We start from the raw sequence: 26,245 nt of genomic DNA on the forward strand, positions 1-26,245 counted from the left end.
TACAGACAATGCATATTGTTTCTGCCTCTTTTAGGCCGATGTTCGTTATTTTACTCTTCCTTTGCTTGATTGTCATAACGCTTCTTTTATTTAATTATTTCTTAAAAATATTTCACTCAAGGGGAAACAAGATCGACAAGGGGGAAAGAACCCGTAAGTAACGGAGACAAAATTACTAACTCTTACAACTCTGTTTCACAAGGAGGTTTTTAAGGCAAAAGTTTTGTGCATAAAATCACCTTCTTCAAAATGCAGTGTGCTTCGACATGTGGCGTGCGCGAGTGGGTGCATGTACGTCAAGGGATTTTTTTTTATTATTATTATTATTTATCGTTCGAGACAATTGCAGATTTTGTTTTGCTCCAAGGAGTTAGCGAAAAGAGACATTTCCTTCCAGAGATGAAGCCAGCCCAGCCTTTCAGTGCAGTGCGATAAGGAAGATGAACGAGTCGATACATCAGTTGTCTGAACAGCACCACATGGGGGGGGGGGCTCGCACTGGCAGCTTAGATTTGTCCTGCAGCTCCAGGGACATCGTATTGCTCAGTACGCATGAGCAGACAGGTGATATCCAGCACATCGCGAATCTTTCATGCAATAGAACACACTGCAGAATGTTTGATGGCCGTGGCATTTTTATTTTCGGTTTCGCCGGCTTGCGTCTCTGGTTCCTCGATGCTTCCAGCCCTACTGATTGACTCATGCGCTAATCTGGGAGCTCTGGAAAAAAAGTCGACCTTCTTTTCAACCTCTTTTGCAAGCGACTGCGGTGATACGAGTTGAGGTGGGGGCTGTTGTTGCATGAATTCTGGAAAACACGCGAACATACTCTGCTGTTTCTTTAGCATCTTGTGTTTCGGAAGTTTTGGTTTTGGCTGCAAGCCTACGAGGTCTATTCCTCGTCCTAACCTACCGTCCCATACACTTCCTGCCAAATGTAAATGTTCACGGGAACCGAAGGGTGATGATGGACCTCTACGAAAGTCCTCCAAACTAGCGCCGAATTCATGTTTTGGCGATGCAGAACGTAGATCCCAATAGAGGGAGTCGAAAGATTGTTCTCGTTTTAAATTCCCACGTAGAAGAACCCTCTTGGGTACCACACCTCTCCACGAGTGACCTGGAAAAAGAAGTGAATATGTGCTATAATTTTTTATTTTAATTGAAAGGGAAAGAAATGGTTGATTCTCTCTCTGATAAAATTAGCTCACTTGATGTGCGATATAAAATGGACATACGCTTTCTTAAAGATGAACAGTCTTAGAAGAATTTACTTCTGATCTAAATGAAAACAACATGAAATTGTGGTCTGCATTTCACTCCTAATTCACAGACGTTTCTGCATTTTTTTAATCTTAAAATATTTAATTTACCAACATGAAGAACACAAATTTGAGGGGGTCAATGTTTTGTTTCAAATTGGAAGGCATTTTTTTTTTCAATTTTTCATGAATTTTTTTTAGAAAGATTCAATCTACGTTGTTCAAGTTTCAAAGCAGTTATTTTTATTTTATTTATTATTTTTCTGGTTTCATCGGCAGTTTTCTTTCTTGTCTCGTTTTCTTACAGTGTTCAATTCTTCACGTCTCTTTCTCAACGATACTTCTTTCAAAAATGCTTAAATTCAAGAATTTTTGCATGCATCAAAGTATAGACGGAATTCAAGTATTTGCTTTAACGATTTTTTTTTCTGCTGCTTTTTTGTTTTTAGTTTTTGTTCGTGGGAAGAAAGAAACAACTCCCATAGAAATCAGAAAAAAATTTTGTTCGCAGTTAACCGTCTGGATATAACACTAAAATGTACAATTTAAAATACAAAAATATATTTTAAACGTGTCCAAAATCGTATTAGCTTACTTTGAGAAATTTAATACAAAATACATCATTGGGTAATTTTTTTATTCTACGTCGATCGACATGGGCCTTCAGACATATAATTGAAACTTAAGGAATAGAGAATAAAAACCGAAATTAACGTTGTCTTCTACAAGTCTTCGTAATTTAAGTGACCCATGGTACTTCTTTCAGCTCAGAAGAATGCGATTATGATTCTATCATGATGACAGCTTTCAGAGGAAAGCAACAGAATCAATAATCTACCATTGTAATAGTAACTTTTCATAATCTAGATGTCCAAAAAGAAACTGAACTTTTCGAAAACAGAAGAAACTAGTGGCGCCACCTGTTGTTTCTTTTTGTTGTCGAAAGCGGTGACATTCATTAGTGTTGAATCAACTGTTTATGACATTTGTTTCATTAGAAGCCGAGTTATAGTGGGAAAAGAGTGACTGTGTTTTGACGAACGGTCAGAAAATGAGTTTCAAACAGAGAGCTGCGATTGACTTTTGTGCTAAACTTGGTAACGTTAAACTTTGATGCGTTTCGGTAAACGTTTTACCGAAACGCATCGGTAAAAGCTTCAAAAAGCATACGGTGATGAATGCTTATCCCGTACTCAAGTTTACGAGTGGTTTAAATGATTTCTTCAAAGTGGTCGTGAGACGCTTGAGGACGACGAAAAGCCGGGCCGTCCAATAACTGGACTGACCGAAGTTAACATCAAAAAGTGCGTGATTTCATCAAAGAAAACACGAAATCGTCCATGAGATTGATTGAAGATGAATTGGGGATTCCAATGTCAACTGTACACAATATTCTGACCAAGAGTTTGGGCCTTTCGTAAATTGAATTCGCGATTTGTTCTCTAAAAGTTGACCGACGACCAAAAAATGTATCGAACTGAACACTGCAAGGACCTCATTAAAACCGCTCGTAAGGACTCAGACTTCCTTGAAACGATCGCTACTGGTGACGAAACGTGGTGTTTTGTTGAAAGTTTATTTTTCACTTGGTCAGACTATAATAAATTTAGTTTAATCCTTTATCCAAGTGTGTGCAAACAAAGTTTGCACCTGAAAGTATCTTCAGGACTGGGGTAAAGTGGTACAACACCGGGCGACTCCTTGCAAATTGGAGCAAGCTACCAACACTCCTATCTCAGTATCTCCCATAATGCAAAACACATCTCCTTGCGGATATGTCTAATGTTATGCATTAAGGGAAGGGCCACTACCCAGACTAGTTTCGACCTTTATTGCGGTCTCTTCAGTGGGAGCCAGACCCACTGAAGTTTGCACGCACTTGGATAAAGGATTACACTAAATTTATTATAGTCTGACCAAGTGAAAAATAAACTTTCAACATCTTTCTCTAAATCCAGAGTAAATTAATAAAAAGGTGGCACACCGTTTGGCAGCTCCTATAGGAGGAGATGACCTTGCTAATGCTTCTGCCTTGGTACCTCCACTTGGGCCTGGCTCCCACTGAGGAGACTTCAATAGAGATCGAAACTAGTCTGGGTAGTGGCCCTTCCCTTAATGTATAACATTATACATATCCGCAAGGAGATGTGTTTTGCATTATGGGAGATACTGATATAGGCGTGTTGGTAGCTTCCTCCACCTTTGCAAGGAGTCGCCTGGTGTTGCACCACCTTACCCCAGTCCTGAAGATACTTTCAGGCACAAACTTTGTTTGCACACACTTGGATAAAGGATTAAACTAAATTTATTATTATAACGTGGTGTTTTGAGTATGAGCCCGAAACAAAGCGCCAGAGTGCTGAATGGAGACCAGCAGAAGAGGGGCATCCGAAAAAAGTCGCTTGGAGAAGTCAAAAGTAAAGACCATGCTGATTTGTTTCTACGATTCCAAGGGCATTATCCACAAAGAATTCGTTCCGTCTGGCCAAACGGTCAATGGTGAGTTTTATCGCGAAGTTTTGAAGCTATTGATTGCGAGAATTCGTTGCGTACGGCGTGAATATCGTGACGGCCGACCGCTCGTCAAAATACACTGTCACTCTTGGCACTATAACTCGGCTTCTAATGAAACAAATGTCATAAACAGTTCACACAACACTAAGAAAGGTTGCTGCTTTCGACAACAAAAAGGTACGACAGGTGACGCCACTAGTTTCTTCTATTTTCGAAAATGAACCAATGATGTATTTTGTATTAAATTTCTGAAATTAACAAAGACAGATTCTAATCGGCGATAGTATTTAAGAGCATTATGCGTAAAACATCAGTTTATTTACATGATTCGTCTTTATTGACCTGAAATGTCGCAATAGAATTTTAACATTGCATCAAGAGTATGTTTTAAACATTTAAGGAATTCATAGACGTGAACTACCGAACCACGATGCATGTGAAATACCAGTACGATCTTAATATACTTACTGGGTGTTTTGGCTTCTTCTGTAACAGGCGTTCCAGGAGGAAGATCCAGTGTCATCCCTTTGGCTGGGTTGTTATGGAGACGCATCACGGGTAATAAGTGGCTGTTTGCAAGTTGAACCGCCATGTAAGTGATATTGAGGGAAGTTGCCATCGTTACTATAGATAAGTGAATGTCCAACATGGACACTCGGTGACCAGTGAGGGTGTTCCAAAGCTGGAGGGTGTTGTCATCGGAAGCTGAATGAAAAAGAGATAATAGCACGTTTATTATAAGAGTATCTTGTAGTGGAGAAGCTAGCATTTGATTCTAATAGCATATATCATGATGGGATTATCAACTTCATGGTTACGAGTTATTAAGGCAATCTTTGTTTCTTTTATTACCTGAAATTGCAACCGATCCATCCAGAGTTAATTTGATGCATTTCACCGCTTCTGTATGCCCTCGAAGAGTGAAGTTGTTACTTCCTGTTGTCATATCCCAAACGATTAGATTACAGTCCATTGAACCCGATACTATAAGAGAAGGATTCAGTGGTGCAATGGCTACACAAGTCACTGGACCTTCATGATCAACTAGCACCTGAAATGATTAAAATCATGAAAAAAAATGTATAACTTTCAGAATATTCTGGTTGAAATATTAGTTATTTAATTCTTTAAGTAATGGTCTGTTACGAAGTTACAAAAGTTGTTTATTCAGGTGTTAGTATTTTAGGAATTTTTTTTTTTAGTACGCATTCCTTATGATCAGTTATGTACGCAGTTTGTTATGATGGAAATCTGAAATGATATTTTAAACAATCAGACATAGTGGCGCTCCTGTATTCATGGTAATGTATTGCAGCGCCACCATTTTAGATTGATCGACAAGCAGTTTCTTTGTTAGGAGAGGAGAGATCGTTTACGTTTATTACTAAAACAGGTTGGTTACTTTACTAAGCGGTGTATTAAGATGTCTTTTAATGTTCAAGAAAAACACGACCTGAGGTAATTTATTTTGCAAACACTTACGCAAATTTTATCTTTTGCTAAAGTTTTTTTGTTATTCGAATATGTAGTGTGTATTTTATTATTTAAGAAATTACGGTCAAAAAAAAAAGGATTGAAACTAGATGCATAATGAGCTGAAATTACTGACTTAACAGTTAGAAAGGGAAAATTTATTCGGAGTATTTTGTTCATCGAAAGGTATTTAAATTCCTCACAATCTACCCTCCCGCTTCGGTCTGTAAAAAGTGACTTGAATATCTTAAGTGCGTGAATCGCTTTATATTCTAATTTACATATCAATACGCTGATTTCAATGTGTACTTTAAAATTCAAAGTCCAGCATCTTAACCTTATTCGATCCCTTATTCTTACTTGCGGAGAACATGACTATAAGAGAATACCCTCCCTTTTCCACACCAAATTTTTATAAATACGGTTAATACAATCTATCGTTAGTAGGCTTCTATAACGATTGTTGATATCTCTAGACAGTCATGGAAATAGACTTTTCGTATTATTATAACTTCAGAATCGAATGTTACCAGTATTGAACTGTCCTCAGTTAATGGAACTTCGCTTTGAGTTACATTATGACTCGCTCAAAATGTTACGAAGAAAAATATAGCAAAAATGTGGCGTATTTTTGTAGGGTCAAGTTATTTTATAATTTACTATGAAATAAGCTAATCTGGTTTTACGTGATCAGCTGCTAAAAGTCTCATTACGTCCTTGTCTAGTGGGAATAGGCGGTGCACTTATATCATTTTTATCACTGATGTTATATAAACATCGGTGAATAAAAATTTAGGGAGAAACGTAACTGCAAGAGAGAAACCAAGTCTAATAAAAAAAATTAAAAAAAAAAAACATTTGAAATAATTAAATTAAAGAAAAAAAACTATTGTTACGAGAGAAGTAAACACACAATACTTTTTATAATATAGCCAGAATAAACAGATAGCATTAAAGTTGCTAATACGTAATTATGATAGTGAATAAAGAAATATATGAAAATTTAAAAATACAGGAAATCAAAAATAGTTCTTTTTTTTACTATAAAGTTAAATATATAAAACAAATGATCAAAAGGAAAAATATTAAAATACCATAACTAGAAGAGTAATGAATAAATGATAAAAAAAAAAAGGTTCAGATGAAAATACAAATACGAAGTTATTCAAAAATATATAAGCTGCAGAAAGGCTTGGAAATTTTTAACAAATTTTCCCAGTGTTCCCAATCCGAACTCATTAACAAAACATTGGCATTTATTTTAAAAACACACGATTGCGACAAGTACGGGATGATGTCACTTAATTGATGGTTATTACAGGATATATGTAGGAATATTAAAGAAAAGCCAAATAAAATTAGAACACAAAATAATTCCGAAAAGGCCGATCTTGAATAGATTCTGTTTATTATTATCACATCTGAGACCTCCAGGGCGTCAAGTACTCATCGATGGAGGTTATAAATCACCCAAACCAGCTGTCATACCTTCCCTGAAATTCATTCCCATTTGATGCACTCACTACCCCCCAAAGGCAAACTATTCCACTCACTCACTGCTCAGAAAGAAAATCCAAGCTCTTACCCCTCCCCTTTCTTGACTGTGAACTAACTTAACTTCCATGGATTCCCCAGTGTTCTCTCCCCACCTTTCATATAACGAAAAATTTCACCAGACGATATCGTCCACCCAATATCGTCTGATGAAATTCAGGTTTAGAGCGCTCTGTCACATCACTTCCTCTTTCTCCTATTGACCAGAATCTGCAATCCACATACCCTCCAATCTGCCCTCATAATCTAAATCCCATAATACGGATATAATCTTTGTAACTCTTCCCTGCACCCTTTCTTTTGTCCAACTCGGCCGTGACATTTATAAAATATGAGCAAATTGCTAAAACATGACCTTCCTTTAGTAAATCCATACAACTCCTTGCAGAGCAGAGCATGTTTTTCTACCCATTTCTGTACGAGAGTTCTTACCAACTTCTCTCAAGTCTTCACTATCACACCAGAGATACTGATAGGTCGGTAGTTAGACACATCAGTTTTTGCACCAGCCTTGTGCAATGGAGCTATCATACATTCCTTCCATTCCTGTGGTATCATTCCAGAACTGAGACTCAAGTTATACAAAACACGTGAAAGGCCTAGCCAATTCAGTTGAACATTTCTTTAGTAAAAGGGCTGATATTCCATCTGTCCCTACTGACAAATTCTTATCCAGGTTATGCAACAGCTCTTCAACCTCATTTTCATGCACTTCTAACTCTTTATCCAATGAAGCAGTAGCACTGTGCACCATGCTACATACACCTGCTTGATATATCTTAGCAAAGCGAGCACTCATTAGCTTCCGACCGTAGAGTACTACCATTTGCATTCAATAAAGTTATTCTTTCACATTCATTCTTTATTTTGCTTGCGGAATAACGAAAAAATTCTTTTGGATTGCCTTTAGCTTGCATGGCCAATTTCTTTTCATACTCCGTTTAGCTTTTCTCACAATACTCGTTACTTTTCTGGCCTGAGCTTTATATATTTCATTACTCCTCTGACTCTTATTCTCGCGATATTCTTTCCACATCTTCTTCTTGTGGATTTCTAGCTTAATCAGGCTGCACATCCATTTCACTCCCAACCTATTTATCCTTTGAACACTAGGGATACATTCAGATACCGCCTCATTCAAGCATTTTTTCAAAGATTCCCATAAATCGCTGACATTTTTCCCTTTCAGTAACTGACACCATGGGATCAAAGATAGTATTCGTCTAATTTAAGTTAAGGGATATTACATCCCATATCGTTTCTTAGCCGAATAAGAAACTCGAAGAGTTTCATGCCGAATATAGTATTACTGTTCTACATTATGAGAGGTCACTACCCAGACCGGTTTCAACCTTTATTCAGGTCTCATCAGTGAGTAGGTAGACTAAACTTGGTATTAACTAGGTCTACCTACTCACTGATGAGACCTCAATAAAGGTTGAAACCGGTCTAGGTAGTGATCTTCTCTCATAATGTAGAACAGTAATACAGCTCCTAGGAGCTAAGTTCACATTATGGTTAAATATCAAGAATCGGATCTTGCTCCACCTTTGACATGAGTTGCCTCAGCTTGCACTACCTTTAGGGTCAGTTGCTGCAGTATCCAGGTATTTGCTTACGCTTGGAATCGCCGAACTTTATATAGTTTCTACTATATTCGGCATGAAACTCTTTGAGTTTCTTATTCGGCTAAGAAACGATGTGGGATGTAATATCCCTTAACTTAAACAAGTCATATGTCGTCGAATTGAAGCCTTTGGCTCTTTATATATCTAATGTATTCGCCTAAGTTTATCATAATTTCCAGCTTTGTAGTTCAGCATGTAGCTTGTTTTAATCGGAGCTTCGATACAAGTAGATAGTTCCCAAGAAAGAACAACATGATCACTGTCGCCAATTGGTGTTAAAATAGCCATATACTTGACGCTATGAGCAAATCTAACGCTCTTTAACCTCGAGTTCCTTCTTTCACATGCTGCTTGAGAACGTTGTCTTCTTCTTTCTTATCATATCTAAGACTCAAATGGCGAAACATTTCTTCGCCATTCATTCCCCCACAACTGAGTTGCCAGGTCTGTAGCAACATCCCACCATATATTTCATTCCGTTAGCCTTCACTTCACACCAGATAGACTCAAACTCATTGCTACATGGAACATTGTTTTCTTGTGTTTCTACCCTAATTGGACTTAAGTCATCTGATATCATTAGTAGCACTCCTCCTCTCCAATCTCTTCTGCCATTCCTAAAATTTACACTCGATCCCGCTTACCATATCTGATTCTGATAGCCAGGTTTCACTAATGCCAACAATCTTAGGCCTCATCGTATTCAATAAAGCAACGAACTCAATCCCTTTGTTTCTGATGTGCCTGGCATTTGTGCATGTTACCGCTAAAGCTCGAAAGCTGTTAATGTGCACATTACCTAGCTAATCTGCAGATTAACTGATTTGCTCCGTTAATTGAATGCGGAATCAAGAGTTTTTCGCATTTTACCTAGGTAATGTGCACATTAACAGCTTCCTTATCGTTAAAGTTCAAAATTTTGTTTCTCTCATTTCCTTTCCCTACTCCTTCCCCCCCTCTCCCTCCACTTTTAGTTTGGTTTCGCCAGTGTCATATGTTTTGCAAATTCATTTCCTTAATTGTAATAATATTTTAAACCGTTTGATTCTTTGTATTATAGTTTTTTAATTGATTGATGATTGATTCTGTCAACTAATTTGTTGATTGTTTGATTGTATTAACTTGATTCTTTAGATATCGAAAAATAAATAAATAACATTATGTTAATTTAAGCGTACAGAAACGTTGCTGTTGTTCCAGCAAAGATCTTATTTTCACTTTAACGAGTGCCTGGTAGGTAATGTGAAGATTACCTAGGTAATTTGAGAAAAGAAACAATTTTCCGCACGTTAACGGATCACCCTAAATAATCTGCAGAATAACTGATTTCTGCACTTTAGCGGTAACATATAGACGTAATAAATTACCACCCAGCCTATTCTTATAATTAGATATGCAATCTATTTGGTCTTGTTCTAGAATTTTCTCTTTTCTCTCCCCAGACATACTTAAAAGGTCCGAACCCAAAAGCATATTTTTCCGACCCTTCGCCATATACATAACTACGTTCGAAGCCATTCATATCTTCATGTTTGAATACCATAGCTGAACTTTTTCCCATTCCTCCCTTCTCTGCATTGGGTCTCATACCAAGAAGTAGTTTCTCCAGGCTTCTGATGTCTAATGAATTCAAGTGCAGGCCATCCCTCTTATACGTCTTTTCTGCCATCAAACTCACTCCACACATCTCAAAACTCTCATGCACTTCTACATTTCTTATGCTTTGAAATTCTCTTCAGTTTTCAATAATTAACTTCTAAGACATTGTCTTATTCATAAATCATGAAAAACTTTTCATGATTTATGATAAAATATTTTACTCATTTAAATATACCAAATTAATTAAATAAAATAGCATAGAGGTAAAATTAGAAAGAAATAGAAGGAAAGTTAGTTCTACGAGGCTACGCTATCGCCTAGGGTGTATGTAGTCTTTGTAACTCTTCTTTGCACCCTTTCCATAGCTTCTTTATCCCCTTGGAACTCGGGAGACCAAATATGAGCACAATAATCCAGGTTCAGTCTTATCAAGACCGTATAAAGAAGCAAAATGACTTATCTTTATATGTCATGGTTCACTTCAACATCGTAATTATCCTCTGAGTTGTATTTGCAACTTTTTGCTATGTGACCTTTGAACTTCATATTCCTATCCACCACAACTAAGATCTCTAGTGTCATCAATTTCTTATAGCATAATCCCGCTAATATAATACGCCACTTGAAATCTCACTACCCCAAAGCGCATAACTTTATGCATAACATTAAACCGATAGCCATTATCAATTGCCCGCTATTTCAGCTTATTCAAATCAGTCTTCAAGTGCTAGATATCTATAGCATTCCTAATTGCCCTGCGTATCTTCGCATCATCGTCAATCAATTGCCCATCTCCTGATAGGCCTTTCCTAATGTTATTAATGTGTTATCCATAGCATCCCTGATTGCCCCGCCTATCTTCCCATCATCAACAATCAATTCAACATAACCTGCGAGGTCCTTCCCAGTATCAGGAATGTATAGATTAAACAACAGTGGTCCAAGGACTGAACCCTGGGGCACACTACAAGTCACCATAAATCTGTCAGATTCACACCAACCGTATACCAGTTTCTGATGCCCATTCGTCGACCATCCACTGATCTAAGTCAAGAGTTTATATTCAAATCCCATATAGCGTTTCATGCGCTATCCTATCAAGTGCCTTAGGAAAATCAAACCGTATCAATTCCTTTCATCCAACTCGGTCGTAACATTGTTATAAAAACATGACTCCCCTTTAAACTCATGCTGTTCCTTGCAAAGTATAACTTGTTTGAATATTCATTTCTCTATGCGAGTTCTTACCAATGTCTCTAAAACTTCATAACTATTCTAGAGATACTGATAGGTCAGTAGTAAGACATTATGTTTTGCACGACTCTTGTACAGGGTGTCCTAAAATTCACGCAAGAAGTAATTTTGATAGAAAACACAGGTTTTAAATTAAAAATTGTAATTTCTTATTGATTCATAAAGTGTACAGTATAGGGTTATGCATGGAATAGCATATCGGGTAAATGGCCTCCATGGCTTTGCTGGCACATACGCACTCTTTTGTCGAAATTTTCCATGACGTTTTGCACAAATGTGGCTGAATTTCGTTGATACAGCGCTCAATTTCCTCCTTCAAGGCGTGGGTGGTCGTGGGCTTGTTGGCATAAACCTTAAACTTCAAAAAACTCCAAAGAAAAAAGTCCAACGGCGTTAAGTCACATGATCTGGGCGGCCAATTCTGATCACCAAAACGGGAAATTCCACGACCAGGAAATGACTCATGCAGTAATTGAATTGTTTCTCGGGCTGTATGGCATGTCGCACCGTCTTGTTGAAACCACATGTCGTCCACATCCATATCTTGCGATTTAGGCACAAAAAACTGGATTATTATGTCGCGATAGCGAGCACCATTAACTGTTATTGCCTTACCAGCCGCATTTTCGAAGAAGAATGGACCGATGATGCCTCCAGCCCAAAATCCTCACCAAACAGTGACACGTTGTGGATGCATTTGTTTCTCAACAATCACTCGTGGATTTTCTGAACCCCAAATGCGACAATTTAGTCGATTAACGAAGCCATCAAGATGAAAATGAGCCTCATCGCTGAAGATGATTTTGTTCGAAAAATAAGCATCCACTTGTTGTTGTTCCATAATCCATTCAACGAACTCTCTTCGCTGTTTGTGGTCATTTTTAATAACCCTGAACTGTCAGCTGTCATTTTTTTCTCGTTGGCAACACTTTACCGCACAAATGGCGCTAAATTTAAATCTTGCGTGAATTTTGGGACACCCTGTACAAGGAAACTAAGGTGTCTTCCTAATGACATGTTTGTATAATTTGAGCTAAGATTCCAATTACACAAACATGTCGATTGTGAACCCATTTCGACTGAATTGTGTGCTAAACTCCCATCTAATACTATTGCTGAATTGATATCCAGGTTACGAGAAGGTTGGAGTGGTAGCACTGTGTACCCATGCTACACACACACACACACCGGGTTGAGAGATCTTAGACAAGTATTATTTGAACTATTACTAAAATTTGCTTCCCTATCCAAAGGGGAAAATATTAGTATATTTGAAGGAGAAGCCCTGCATGTTTATCAAACGGAGAGAGAACTAAATAATAATAATAATAATAAAGGTGAAATCCTTACTTGGGTCAGTTTTCCTGTAGCCACTTCCCACACTTTCAAAGACATATCTTGAGAACCGGTGATGATCGTCTGACAGTCGTAGGCAACAGTGTAACACAAGATGGCATCACTGTGACTAACAGCCTTCTCGGAGTCCATGTCTAGTACGGACCAGAACCGAAGGCTGCAATAAAAACGAAATGAAAGAAAAAATCCAACAGATTATTTACCGCCAATTTTAAGTTAGTGGAGCACTTTTTTTAAAATAGTTTAGTTTTAATTATAAATAACTTTTCAAAAGGTTCATTATTTATTGTTTAAATTTAATTTATTTAATATTCTTTTGTTACATCGCAATTGTTGGATTTTATTATTTGGAAATAAAATCCAACAGTAGTGTCTTTTTCTGATGCACTTTTTCTCTATTCTTATGGAATAGGCGAAGGTCCTTTTGCTTTCTGGAATACGCGATACGTTCAGGGGGAAATCGCCGCTTTTTCTCAAAAAAAAAAGCGAGAAATGTTTTGAGAAGACATGATTTTCGATTCTAGCAGCGCAGTTTCTCACCTTTTTGAAAAAAAGTGTATTTTTGTTTTTTATTTTAATTTTTTTAAAAAAAAAAATAAGCGTTCTCTCTATTATCGGAAATAGGCAGCATGAATATTGCTTTATTTTTAGGAGAAAAAAAAAGGTAGGAGTGCAGAACCGAAATGATACTCGCTCAACAAAGGCTAGCAAATCTTATGATTTGCTTAAGATAGGGTGACATCATGGAGTGTTTACCAACTGTAAATACATTTTTATTTCCAAGAAATAAATTATAACTTATATTTCAAATCTAATTTATAATATAATATTAACAATAATTTAGGCGGAAACAAACAAAACATGAAAATCAAATACACCTTTAAACTATTTATCTTTCAATACTATAATTAATACAACAATGTATTCTGAAATCATAGATCTGGCACCAAGGCCTCCTCTACAAACTTATCATCGCAAAACTTCCACTAAACATGATACACCTGATCAAATCATACCTCTCCAACAGGAGGATGCAAGTCAAAATCAATGAAACAGTCAACCCAACGGAAAATCCTCGCTGGAGTTCCTCAAGGATCACTGCTAGCCCCGATCCTGTTCAACATCTATATGGCAGACATCCCTCAAAATCCTCTCACATCCACCATCGCCCTTTATGCAGATGACACGGCTATACTTAGCCAGATCCCGCCAATCACATCTCGTAACCAAAAAACTACAAGACACCATCCTGAATCTAGAAAAATCGTTTACTGACTGGCGACTACAATTAAACCCCAGGAAAAGCGCAACAATACTCTTCACAAGAAGACGAGCATCCCCCAAATGAGACATCACCCTGTTCAACTCTAAAATTCCCTGGAAAACTGAAGCAAAATACCTCAGAATATATCTCGATAAGCGATTATGCTTCAAACGCTACATCAAGAGCACATGCACCAAAGTTTCAAAAGTTATCGCCCAGCTGTACCCCCTTGATCAACAGACACAGCAAACTAAGTGCAAGAAACAAAATTCTACTCTACAAGACAGTGATCCGTCCCACAGTTATATACGCCTCCCCAGCCTGGAGCCATACCTCCAAGACAAACATCCTCAAGCTACAAAGACTACAGAACAAGTGCCTGCGAATGATACTGGACGCCCAGTGGTTCATCAGGAACGCCCAGATCCAAGGGACATAAATATCCCCTACATCTCTCCACTACTACGCTCCCTAGCAGAAAAATTCTTTATGAAGACATCTACGCATCCAAACCAACTAATACAGCAAGCCGGAAACTATGGCGGTAATGACCACTGGAAACATAAAAGACCGAAAGCCATCCTAACACTCAACGACGAATAACCACTTCTGCCCACTCGGGCGAGCTAAAATAGCTCACAAATCTCTCCCATCACTGCTCCTGAAACAGACAATTCTTCAATTATTAGCATACTAAATAATTCACTTTTGATCTCAACTTACCTGTTATCGTTCTTCCCACCAATGGCAAACACCATGTTTGCATGCAAAGCAACTTTATTAACGGGTTTACTGCAAACAACTAATTGAGAACCGCTGTCGGCTTGCCATAAACGGTGGTATCCTCGAACATCGACCGAGAGTATTCTACGACTGTCGGACGTCACGGCTACCGCTGCAATCTTACTTTGGTGTTCCTACAAGAAAGGACATATTTCAAGCAGAGTGGTTGCACTTCTTTCAGAATGATATTCGTCAATAAAAAAAAGATACTCGAATTGATGTGCTTTATATTAAAAAAGAAAATCCAATGACTGACAGTATTGCATTCTGCTGTAGAAAGAATGCAGTCAGCCGGCTGGATTATCTTCGCATCAGAGACAAACCTCTTTACGGATAAGCACAGATCCGAAAAGTGGTTTGCGGATTAGCACACATCGTTTCAGGCCACTTTCGATTATCCCCTGTGGGAGTCAATTTAACTGGTATTCTACGCTTAACTGTTTAATTTGGAATATCACGAGGAAAAATCAGACTGTCTTTTAGCATAAGACGATCTCTTTACCATTTTTAAAGTCGTATTACAAATATCATTTAAAGCAACTGGTTAAGTTGTATTATAAATATCGATGTCAACAATTGAACAGTGGCGGCTCGTGGCTTGAAATCGTGGGGGGTGCTGCAACTTTCGAAATATACATACACACTGTAAGTACAGTGTATACGTGTTTGGATAAAATATCAAAATTATGGTAAAAATTAAAAAAAAAATTAAACGTGAAAAAATATTGTTTATTATCGATAAAATTGTACAGTTTACTATAATTCAAAATTACTTAAACCATTATCATAACCCCAATAATGTTCTAAAATAAAAACGATAACAATGTTGTCTTTAATTGTAATGTCCAAATATTTAAAGAGACGAAGTAAACACGATAAGCACTACGAACACTCTACTACTGGCGCAAACTGCATATAAACAACAGTGGAACTGCGCGACGGACAGTGCCGCATTACGCTAAATACGCGCATCTCACTATAACGTGCATATGCTGGCGGGCGTAGCAATATGACACTGTGGTAAACACAGTGCTGCTAGCGTCCTTCGTCCTCCTAAGTGCTACAAGATGGATTTTTATTATTTTTTACACAAAATAAGAGAATTGTATAGGATTGTTGATGATAAAATTAAATATCAGAAGCAAATATAAATAAATTAATAAATTTATTTATATATCGAGAAAATTTGGGGTGCTGCAGTTCCGCAGTGCCAATGCACGAGCCGCCCCTGCAATTGAATAATAAATTAATAAAACTAATAATTAAACACTGAATAGCATTTTGAAGCAGAAGGAAAGTGCTCCGAAATGGACATTTGCCAAACTAAAGGCATTGGAAAAGTAATTTTGAAATTATCCCTGTTAAAAGCAAAGGAAAAAGACGAGAAAATTCCAATTATTTGTGTTTCTATTAAAATGCTTTCCCATCGTTGATTTTATATATAAATTACACAAGTATTGGTATACTTACTTTAAATGTCGATACGACCAAGCCCAAAGTAAGTCCCCACACTTTCAGAGTTGTATCTTCCGATCCGGAAACTGCAAAAAGACCGTTTGGAGCAAAGGCCACAGTTGTTACCGGACCCGTGTGACCTTCAAGACTCGTGTGGATCTCTCCCGTGTTCAGTTGCCAGATTTTGACTAGACTGTCTTTTGCTCCTAAATTCAGATAGAAGGAATGAGAAACAACAACAAAAAAAAAAAAAACAGAGAAATAAATGAGCTAAAATATTACCTAATTTGCTCTTTTTCTGATATAAATTGAACACGAATTGAAAGCCCTTCCAACTATTAACAATCAATTATTACCTAGCAACCGTTGATTTCTTGACGACTCTCCCAAGCGCCATCTAGTAGTCGAATGCGCCACTTATTGTTGCTACGGAAACACAAAGGTGCGTCAAACTATGTTTTCTCCCTTCGAAAGTATTTAACCCACAATATGATCCTAGCTTGTTATTCAAACTTTTGTATATCTTAAGAGTTTAGCTGTAATGATTCCTTCGTACAGTCGAAAGCCACTTATTTTTCTCGTAGGTATTGTATCGATATTCTCAGATTTATTTGTACCTCTAGTAAGCAAAACACCTTCCAGCATTTTAGTATAAAAAAATAAACAATCCAAGATATTTACCTGATACTGCCAGACCACCATCTCTGGAGACGGCAATGCATGTCACAGGCTCGCGATGGTTGTCAATTTTGCGCCCTTTTGCCTTTGGGAAAATGTTGTCTGATCGTCGATAGAAGTTCCACACGACAATTTTATTCCCACCGGATGTCACTAGAAATCTATCCTTGTCCTGCGCCTATAAAAGCAACAAATGAGCCAAGGAATAGTAAATAAATATAAATAAATATAAATTTGACTTGAATCCATGAGAAAAGAAACAAGCCAATGATCCTTATAGTCCTTATAAGGACTGGCTTAAGGGGCGAAGCAAGAATGCTTTTCATCTTCCCCGTTATCTGTATAGGACATTGTAGGGATAAGGTGTTATTGAGCTATTAAAGCTCTGATCATGGCAGGAGGGTAACAGCAACAGCCGAACCTCAGTTAAACTTCATTGGTTACAGCATTGCCATCCATTACCCTCCAAGGGTATTGGATTGAATGAATCAATCACCGCATCTCACGGTCGATTGATTCTAAAACCCACAAGCCAATGATATGCGAAATATACCAAATAAAGATATTTATCATCAAATATTATAATAGGTGTAGGAGAAAGAAAAATTTGTTTTGTAAGAAAAATTTGGAAAAAGTTTAAAAATAAACTACCTTTACCCGCGGTCAACCAGGTCCGAAAATGTTATATGGAAAATAACAGAAATAAACAATTTATAATTACATCGGCAAAGTACATATCAGATCCAACATTGTTTCAAAGCCGAATGTTTGTAGAGACTAAAAATTTTAAGCTGACCTGAGCTAAGGCAACTCGGAATCCCCGAGTTGCCTTAGCTATTTACTGTAAGGCAAGTAGATAGTGAGAGAACGATTAGATACAAGAAATAGAAGAATACCAGCAAAATTGGCCACACTACCTAGAAAGAATGAATAATAACAGGATTCTTAAAATAGCACTAGAATATAAACCACAGGAAGAAGAGACCGTGGACGTCAAAGATTAAGATGGAAAGATCAACCTCATCAGCAGAGCAGGAACAGGACATAAAAAACCAAAATTTGTTCAGACGACGTGATAGTGCAAGCTAGGGCAACTCGGGGATTCCGAGGATTGTATTCTCGTAAGCCCTCAGGTCAACGTAAGAAACTTTCAATAGCTTGTACAAACATTCGGTTTTGAAATAATGTTGGCGCTAATATCTACTTTGCTTGTGTAATTTTACATCGCCGAAATGAAGCACTAGAATGGCTCTTTTTCATTTAGTAAGAGACAATTGCTGATCCCAGAAATAATCCAACACCAGGGAAACTCGTTGCAAAGGTGGAGAAAGCTACACGCAACTTGCAGCCTTTTGGAAATCGGGAATATCAGGAATTAAAACGAAAATATAAATCCCATCATCAGAAATGAAGAGATACACCAAGAATAAGTGAGGCAGAAATAGGAAGAATAATGAAGGCGATAGAATATGCAGTTGAAGAAACAGTACCAGAAAAAGAGAAGATCAAGAAGAAATGAGTAGACAAGAAACACTGAAGTTAGTAAAGAATGTTGAAGATAAGAAGGGATACATCAGAACAAATAGAGGATCAATCTAGAAGAAAGTGTAATGAGGTGAAAAAAAGAAGTCAGAATGGAGAAGATGAAATGGTTAGAGGCCCAATGCAAAAATATAGAACAGTAGTATGGATAGCATAAAAATATGGAGGTGTACAAAATGATTAGAACCATTAATAGAAGGTGACAACTAAAACAGATCACAATTAAAGATGAAAAAGGCAAAGTATTGATGAATAAAGAAAAACTTGTACAGCGGTGGACAAGATATTGTAGTGAGTTATATGAAGAAAAACTAGATTTAGAAAGCGTTGGGAAACTGACTGAAGAATTGAAGCAGATATCACCACCAATTAGTGAGTATGATATGGACATTTTAAGAGGAGAGGTAAAAAAAGCAATAGCACGGATTAAACTAAACAAGAGTCCTGGTAACGACAATATCACTGCAGAAATTATTAAATATGGTGGCGAAAGTATGGTTACAGAAATGCACCAACTATGCAATATGGTATGGAAAGAAGGGAAAATGCCAGAGGAGTGGGTGAAATCGATATTAGTAACATTATACAAGAAAGGAAATAAGCTAGAATGTAAAAATTAGACAACACTTGCTTTGACAAGTCACCATGGTAAGGTGATGATGATATTGACAGAAAGATTGAGAACACAATTGTAAGCATACCTTGCAGACTAGTAAGCAGGATTTAGGAAAGACAGAACTACAATTCAACAGATTTTGACAATGCCGTTAACAGCAGAGAAAGCTAGGAGAAAAAACAAAAACATATATGCTTGCTTTGTTGATTTTCAGAAGGCATTTGACAGCATCGACCAGAATGCGACATTAGCAGTGCTGAAACCCTATCGAATTGTCAGAAAACTAATACCTCTATTAAAACATGTTTATAAGAATTCAGTTGCAGCAGTTAGAAATTGTGATGATTTCGGGAAATGATTTAGAATAAGCAGAGGTACTAGACAGGGAGACCCAATATCACCAAACATTTTCATCGCACATTTAGAAAGAGGAATGGTTAAAATGAAGGATGATGCAAAAGGAATATCAGTGGATGGGATGAGAATTAACAATCTGAGATTTCAGGTGACATTGTTATTATTGAAGAAGCCGAAAGAGAACTACAAAAAACATTGAAACTGTTAAATGAGGAATGGAAAAGATTTCGACTTGTTATGAACTTGGATAAACCAAAGAAAATGGTATTTGGTGAGAAGAACATGAAACAAAAGATACAAGTGGATGGAATTGATATAGAAAACGTAGAACAATTCACATATTTGGGAAATAAAACGACGTATCATTTGGACTGTAAAAAAAGAAATAAAGATCAGGATTACAAAGGGACGAACAAATCTGAAGGCCATGGATAGCATCTGGAAAAGCAAAGTGATCAGCCTGGAAACATGCATCTTCAGCGGTGTACTGTACGGATCTGAAACGTGGGTAATAAATAAGGAATAAAGAAAAAGAATTTTGGCATTTGAAAGAACTTGTTACAGGAACATTCTAAGAATAGGATGGATACAGAAAGTTACAAATGAAGAACTCTATCGGAAGATACAACCAAAGGATAATCAAATGCAGAAGATTATAAAAGAGAAGCTGCAATTATTTGAACACATCTGCAGAATAAGTAAGGACCGGACGACATTTATGTTTGGTATTATTGATGGTACAAAGAGAGAAGAGGTAGACCATACAGAGAATGGATAGACGACATAAAGAACTGGTGTGGAATGAGTGTACATAAACTGCGACACTGTGCACTGGACAAAAAATGGTGGAAGAAGATAGTGAAGGAGGCATCGGACACCAACGGGCAGTGAGCTCATGGTTCGTGATGATGAATATCAGGAATCGCGCGCCGTTCAGATTAGTTCCCGGTTATCAGATCGACAGTCGCGGTATCGCAGTATTTGTGTTCAAATAACCCTTATTTTATTTAATATTGGCCCCGAAGTGCAAGAGTAGTGATGCTGGCAATTCAGATATGCAAAGAGAAGCAGTAAGGTGTTTCCTTTTAAGTGAAAACGATGAATATTATTGACTTTATAAAATAAATAAATAATAAAGAAATCGTATAATGAGGTTGCTAAGATTCCAATTCACATTCAGATAACTTTTATTATGTTGCTGTAATTTATTTTATCATTAGTTATTGTTGTTAATCTCTTACTGTGCCTAATTTATAAATTACACTTTATCATGGGTATGTATGTATAGGAAAAAACATAATATATATAGGGTTCGGTACTATCCGCGGGGTGTCTTGGAACGTATTCCCCGCTGACGAGGGGGGAACAACTGTATTTAGGTCTTGCATTTTTCACATTAATGAATGTTATTTAGTCTTTTATAGAATAACTTCAATGTCTTTTCACATAATGGCCTTAAAACGTATTCCGACAGACAATTTTTTGTAGATCATAATTCTAACTTATTTAATTATAACTTAATAATTACACAAATCGACTGGATAATATCCATTACCCTACTTGTCTTCTAGAGCAGCAATAACGTTTTGAGCCTCTATAATCCCTCATCCCCCCGCCCATCCGGTATAAAGACGCTTCAACTTCAGGGACTCTATCTGTTTGAAGAATAGCCAGTATAAAAGAAAACAAAAACCGATAAAGAAACTAAAAATGCCTATCCCTAAATACGATCACTCCTTTCAAGTCATTGTAACGCCAAAATCTTTTGTCAAAATCATAAAGAGGGGTCTGTCTATTCGACAGTGAAATGTCGACTTCATAGTATAAGCATTTGTTTGCCTTTTTACTTGGATATAAAAGGCGGATTTTATTCTTGACTATAAATTTTTTTTTGAGGTTAAACCTCAAGGTTTTGAATCCTATAAAGACACCTTTTCAAAGTAGAAAGAACTGTTACGGTTTGAGAGGGAAGCCATCATGGGATGCATCTTAGAACCGGTGTATTACTTCTTTACCAAGTATGATCTTAGCTCTGTTCGTAGTGAACAATGTATACCTGAGATTTTTTTTTTTTTTTTTTTTGAACGCGCATAGTTTTTGGGAATCAATACATGTACTACGTATTCTATACGAGATTATCAGTTATAAAAGTCGTTTTTAGTATTTAAGAAGTTTAAATAAAAGTCCAATGAATTTATATTCTCAATTCTTTAAAATGTATTTTCTGGACTCTTTTCAAGAAGGCTAACTTCACTTCATCCAGTCTTAATTTTATTTTTTTATTTTTAAATTTTAATGTGATTTTCCTCACCTGTTGTTCTGGAAAACAAAATTGCTTTTTTGCACCCTTTTTTTTTTCCCATCTGGAATATTTTAAGTTCTCAGTAGATCCTATAATTATCTTTTAGTTTACTTTCAAGTTCGTGTGGTTGTCTTATTTTTGTTTTTAAATTGAACTAAATCTAATTTATTCTCCAACATAATTGCACACCGATTTTCTTCCTAATTAATAATACTTCACTAAATATTTGCTACTTACCGAAGGGAAAAAAAAACGTAATGGGCCACGAATGTTTTACGTATGAACCTCTGTGTTATGATTATAAAATATTAGGCTGAACGAGTTTTACTTCAGTGCATTTTAATTTGAAATATACCAACATTTGCGAATTATGCTCACTTAAATATATTTTGTAATTATTGTACGTATCTGCTTGGATGTCCGTGCTGAATGTGGAAATAGGAACTGCCGTCCATAAATTGATTTCGTGCTCAGCGATGGCCGTATTGATGCTTATACCACCAAAACGTTTGACTTACGTGAATAAATGTTTATGCTATGAACCTACTTTCATCGATATTATCATCAGAGATGTTCCACAAAAGGCTTTACTTAGAAAACTCCACTGGAATGGACAGTATGCTTAGATGAGGATAATAACGTTCGTTCAATGGACTAGACATCTCATAGTCCCGATCTAAACACCACTCATAGAGTGAGTGAAGGATCATCCTTGGAGGTCATTATCAATGACGTCATTCTAAATACTCCTGAGGGAAGAATGGTTGGCTGCTTATGAAAGTTGTCGAAAGAATGTGAAAAGCTCACCACGTATCCTCTACACGGTGGAACAAATTTTCATCTGTCATCTGACGAAATATTGATTACACAGCTGCTGAGTAATGTTTCTTTTATTGTCTTTATAAGTAATATGCTTTCAAAAATGAACCGCATTAAGGCAGTTATGCGCTACAGTTACATTTAATTTTGACATTTCATTTCGGGATCGCATGCAACATTTGAATGTTTAAGCACGCGATGCCTAAAGTCGTATTTTGCAAGAATGAACAAAAACGACGACAGTTTCAATCCACTTTCCTAAACTGATTTGACGATCTTCAACATGAAAGTGTACGTCAAGGATGAATATTATGAATATTTTTAGCGAAACGTTTCTTAGTTATATCAATTTGAAATTCATTTAATTACGTATGTTTATTTAAGCACGACATTTATCTATTCTGAGTAATTTTCCCAACTTTAAGTTTTCTAAAACTAATTCCGAATAAACAGACATTTTTGAATAACCTTTTTTTTTTCTTATTGACATTACTTTGTACAAGATTAATGTAACAAGAAAACAAATCTAGATTTATGATTATAATTCTAAATTTATGCTGTTTCCCTTAAGAAAACCTGCTGCACACTCCTATCGGTAAGTTGATTATGAAATGCAAATCGTGCTTCTCCTTTTTTAGGAGCAAACGAATTTCATCACCTAGTTATCCTGCTTTAAAAAATGTGATTTACTTGCTTTGGTTTGGCTTAAATTATTTTCTTTTAAATAAATGGATTTTTAATGATTTGCATATATATAACGTTACATTTTTATAAAATAATTGCTGGATATACTACATAAAAACTGAAATTCTTATTCCCATCTCATATTTTCTACACGATATTAAAAACCTTTTTTCCTAGGTCTTAAAATTTCCATCAGAACATTAAGAATTATGCACTTATGGTAGAAGGTACACAGCCACAACGTTCTTTAAGTTAGGTTGGTTACAGGATAATAGTTTGTTTGATGTTCACCAAGACGGTGCGAAGTAATGTTACGAATTCAAGAATGAAATAGGCGAGCTGTCGTAGATAAGTGGTAAGATGCTCGTCACCACCCATTCTCCGTTTGTCTAACATACTACAAGTAGGGCAATCGACTCTTCAAACTGGAAGAACATTACAAGAGGAAATTGGAAATATACAAGCTATTTTAGCTCTAGTAATCATTATAATACAGCGTAACTTAGCAACATGTTCCTTGCGTTGTTATAGCAACTAGCTAATGCGTAGTTGGTGGCTGTTTTACTGGAAATAAATGAAATTAAAGAGAAGGATGTTTTTATGTGCATAATGTAACCATCATTTAATTTAGTGATTTCTTTGTAATTATACTGATTTATAAAGCCAGACAAGATTTATCTATTTGCAAATTATCATTCCAAGTTTTCTCTGCAGCTTCTTTTTCTTTAACTGTTTTAATTTTTACACAGATCAAGAAATGAAGAACAGTCGCTTCATCAAGAATGGTAATGTGATTCTTTTGTAAAGATTTTCAACCAAGATATTACCATAAATATAAAGAAGATAAAAAAAAAAACATTTGAAGTTTCCTAATGTCAGTGGCAGCTATGTTCTGATAACGAACGCCGGTTGTTACAGAAGTCTATTGTGTTTGGTTCTATTACCGTAATGAGGCCGTTCGCGTTAGAGAAAATGCCATTGCCAATATTGCCTACCTGGCACAAAACCAAAAATAGTTTGATAATGACTGTTTTAATTAGAAAGACGCAACTAACCAGAAATCACAGCTGATACAATTCATTGGAATTATTTCTGATTTAAAATGAAATTCCATTGTTCTTCACACATAATCACCATAAAGAGCTAAAGGTATTCAATATTTCTTATTAAAAAAAACGACGAAATAAGAGATTAAAGATACGTAGAAAACATTTGCTGAAGCCATACAAGTGTAATTTTCATGGAGGAAAAAATAAATCATTCGGTTACCATGGTTACTGCCAGTCTTCATTGTTTCCGGTTCAAGAGAACATTATAGAAACATCAGTACATAGTATGCCATCCAAGTGAAGGCAGGTGTTTCGACAAATAAAATATTTACTATCTTATCTACCACTGAATATATGACTTCATCTGGTTACTCACCTGAACATTGGTGATGGGATCAGAATGTCCAGCTAACGTCTGTATCAGTTTTGCAGAATGTATGTCGAATATATAGCATTTGCCATCGCTCGTACCAATCACGCAACGGCAGTCATCACGGGCAAAACAGATGCTGGTCACTTGACCCGAATGACCTTGCAAACAATGCACATCCGATCCCGTAGTCAGAGAACGCACGTGGATGGTGTTATCGGAGCAAACTAGTAAGAGGAAAGTGCTGTCAGAGGAAATGTCCATGAAGGATATGGGAATTCCTAGCACGATGGTATTGAGCAAACTGAAATCTTCCAAGCTCCAGACACATACCGTGCGATCCGTGGAAGCTATAAGAAAACAACAGGATTAAATATTTTTTAAATTATCATCCATCTATTAATATTTGGGTGGACACTGGAACAAAACTTGAGATTTTTACTAAAATTTGTTTTATTTTAAATCAGTTCATTTTTTTTGTAACGATGTTTAGGTAATGTTGAGGAATTGTAGAAAATTGTTATAAATCCCCCAAACAATACACAAGGAAAGAAACAGCCTTTGTTGAAAGGGCATCATCATATAAGAATGCTATTGCGAAACTCCACTTTTTCTTGTGTGTGTGTGTCTACGAATTTCCAAAACTTAACTTTTATTTAAACGACAGGACTACAGTCTTTTATGCATTGGTTTCGATTTTACCAGTAAACTAAAAGATTTAAACTAGATGATATTAAATTTATGTCATAGATCACAAGAGTCAAACTTATGATTACACAGGAGATACTTTATTTAACTCAAATGGCTGAATACATTTTTTTTTTTTTTTTATAAAATCCAGAGACAAAAACTTCTGAAATATTTCGCAAAAGGAACAACTCGGTCAGAGTATAAGAGGAAAAAAAAATCGTTTTTTGATTACGTGTAACATTTATGATCCTTTCTTCATGTTACATGCAAATTAGTTTGAACACACGTCAACTGAGAGAGCTTAAGTTCAACCGAAGTGAATTCTTGAGGAAACTGCCAATTGCGGTAGCAGAGTTTAAATAGAAACGCCCCAGGCTTTGACCTTTCACTATTGATAAGAAAAACCGACCTTTGTGAACTTTGCTATCATCACAGAAGGTTTTGACTGCTCTTTCCCTACTTGACATTTCGAGAAAACTTTGACCGAGATTTTCCAGAAGGTCTCTTTTTTATATTTATTATTATTTTTTTAAAAATCGTACCATCGTTTATTCTGAGATTTAAAGCTACTCATAAATTGTCCGATTTAAATAAAAATTGGAATTCTTCGGAAAATTTTTGTATTTAAACATCAAATTTTAATAAAATCCGTGTAGCCGTGTGGATATCGTAATAACTTTCGTACGAATAGACAAAATCTAATTCGACAGGTGCTTACGCATCTTGTGAAATGCCCTAATAATTGTTAGTCGCATCTTAAGACTTTCTTTCATCCCTAACACTTTTTTTTTAAAATAAAATAGTCAAAAATTTATTTTAATATTTGTATTTAATGATTTTAAGCAAATCATTAATACTTAAAATATAAATCTTTCTGTTATTAGATTTTTCATAATTCTCTATCGAAATTCGAAAGTAGCGTGCTTGGAATTGTTGCCGAGAGATGGCACTTCGGTGCGTACACTTAAATCAATGACTCAAAATAAAAATTTAACG

The 26,245-nt window shown here is 36.3% G+C and overlaps 1 protein-coding gene across 1 annotated transcript in view; it reads right to left on the reverse strand.

Moving 5' to 3' along the window:
• Nucleotides 1–590: 590 nt before the first annotated feature.
• LOC150099562 (protein qui-1-like) overlaps nucleotides 591–26,245 on the reverse strand; it is a 118,526-nt gene continuing 92,871 nt past the window's right edge. Inside the window, exons 17-24 of the mRNA XM_090403459.1 lie at nucleotides 24,566–24,909; nucleotides 16,824–16,998; nucleotides 16,158–16,348; nucleotides 14,628–14,821; nucleotides 12,635–12,797; nucleotides 4,629–4,827; nucleotides 4,248–4,481; nucleotides 591–1,126 (exon numbers count right to left, since the gene is read on the reverse strand). Of these exons, the coding sequence (XP_090259585.1) occupies nucleotides 591–1,126; nucleotides 4,248–4,481; nucleotides 4,629–4,827; nucleotides 12,635–12,797; nucleotides 14,628–14,821; nucleotides 16,158–16,348; nucleotides 16,824–16,998; nucleotides 24,566–24,909 (2,036 nt within the window). The remainder of the gene's footprint in view (nucleotides 1,127–4,247; nucleotides 4,482–4,628; nucleotides 4,828–12,634; nucleotides 12,798–14,627; nucleotides 14,822–16,157; nucleotides 16,349–16,823; nucleotides 16,999–24,565; nucleotides 24,910–26,245) is intronic.

The sequence above is a fragment of the Typopeltis vanoorti genome, chromosome 14 (genome assembly GCF_054136105.1).
Source record: "Typopeltis vanoorti isolate ZY-2024b chromosome 14, IOZ_Tvanoo_1.0, whole genome shotgun sequence".
NCBI classification, from domain to species: domain Eukaryota; kingdom Metazoa; phylum Arthropoda; class Arachnida; order Uropygi; family Thelyphonidae; genus Typopeltis; species Typopeltis vanoorti.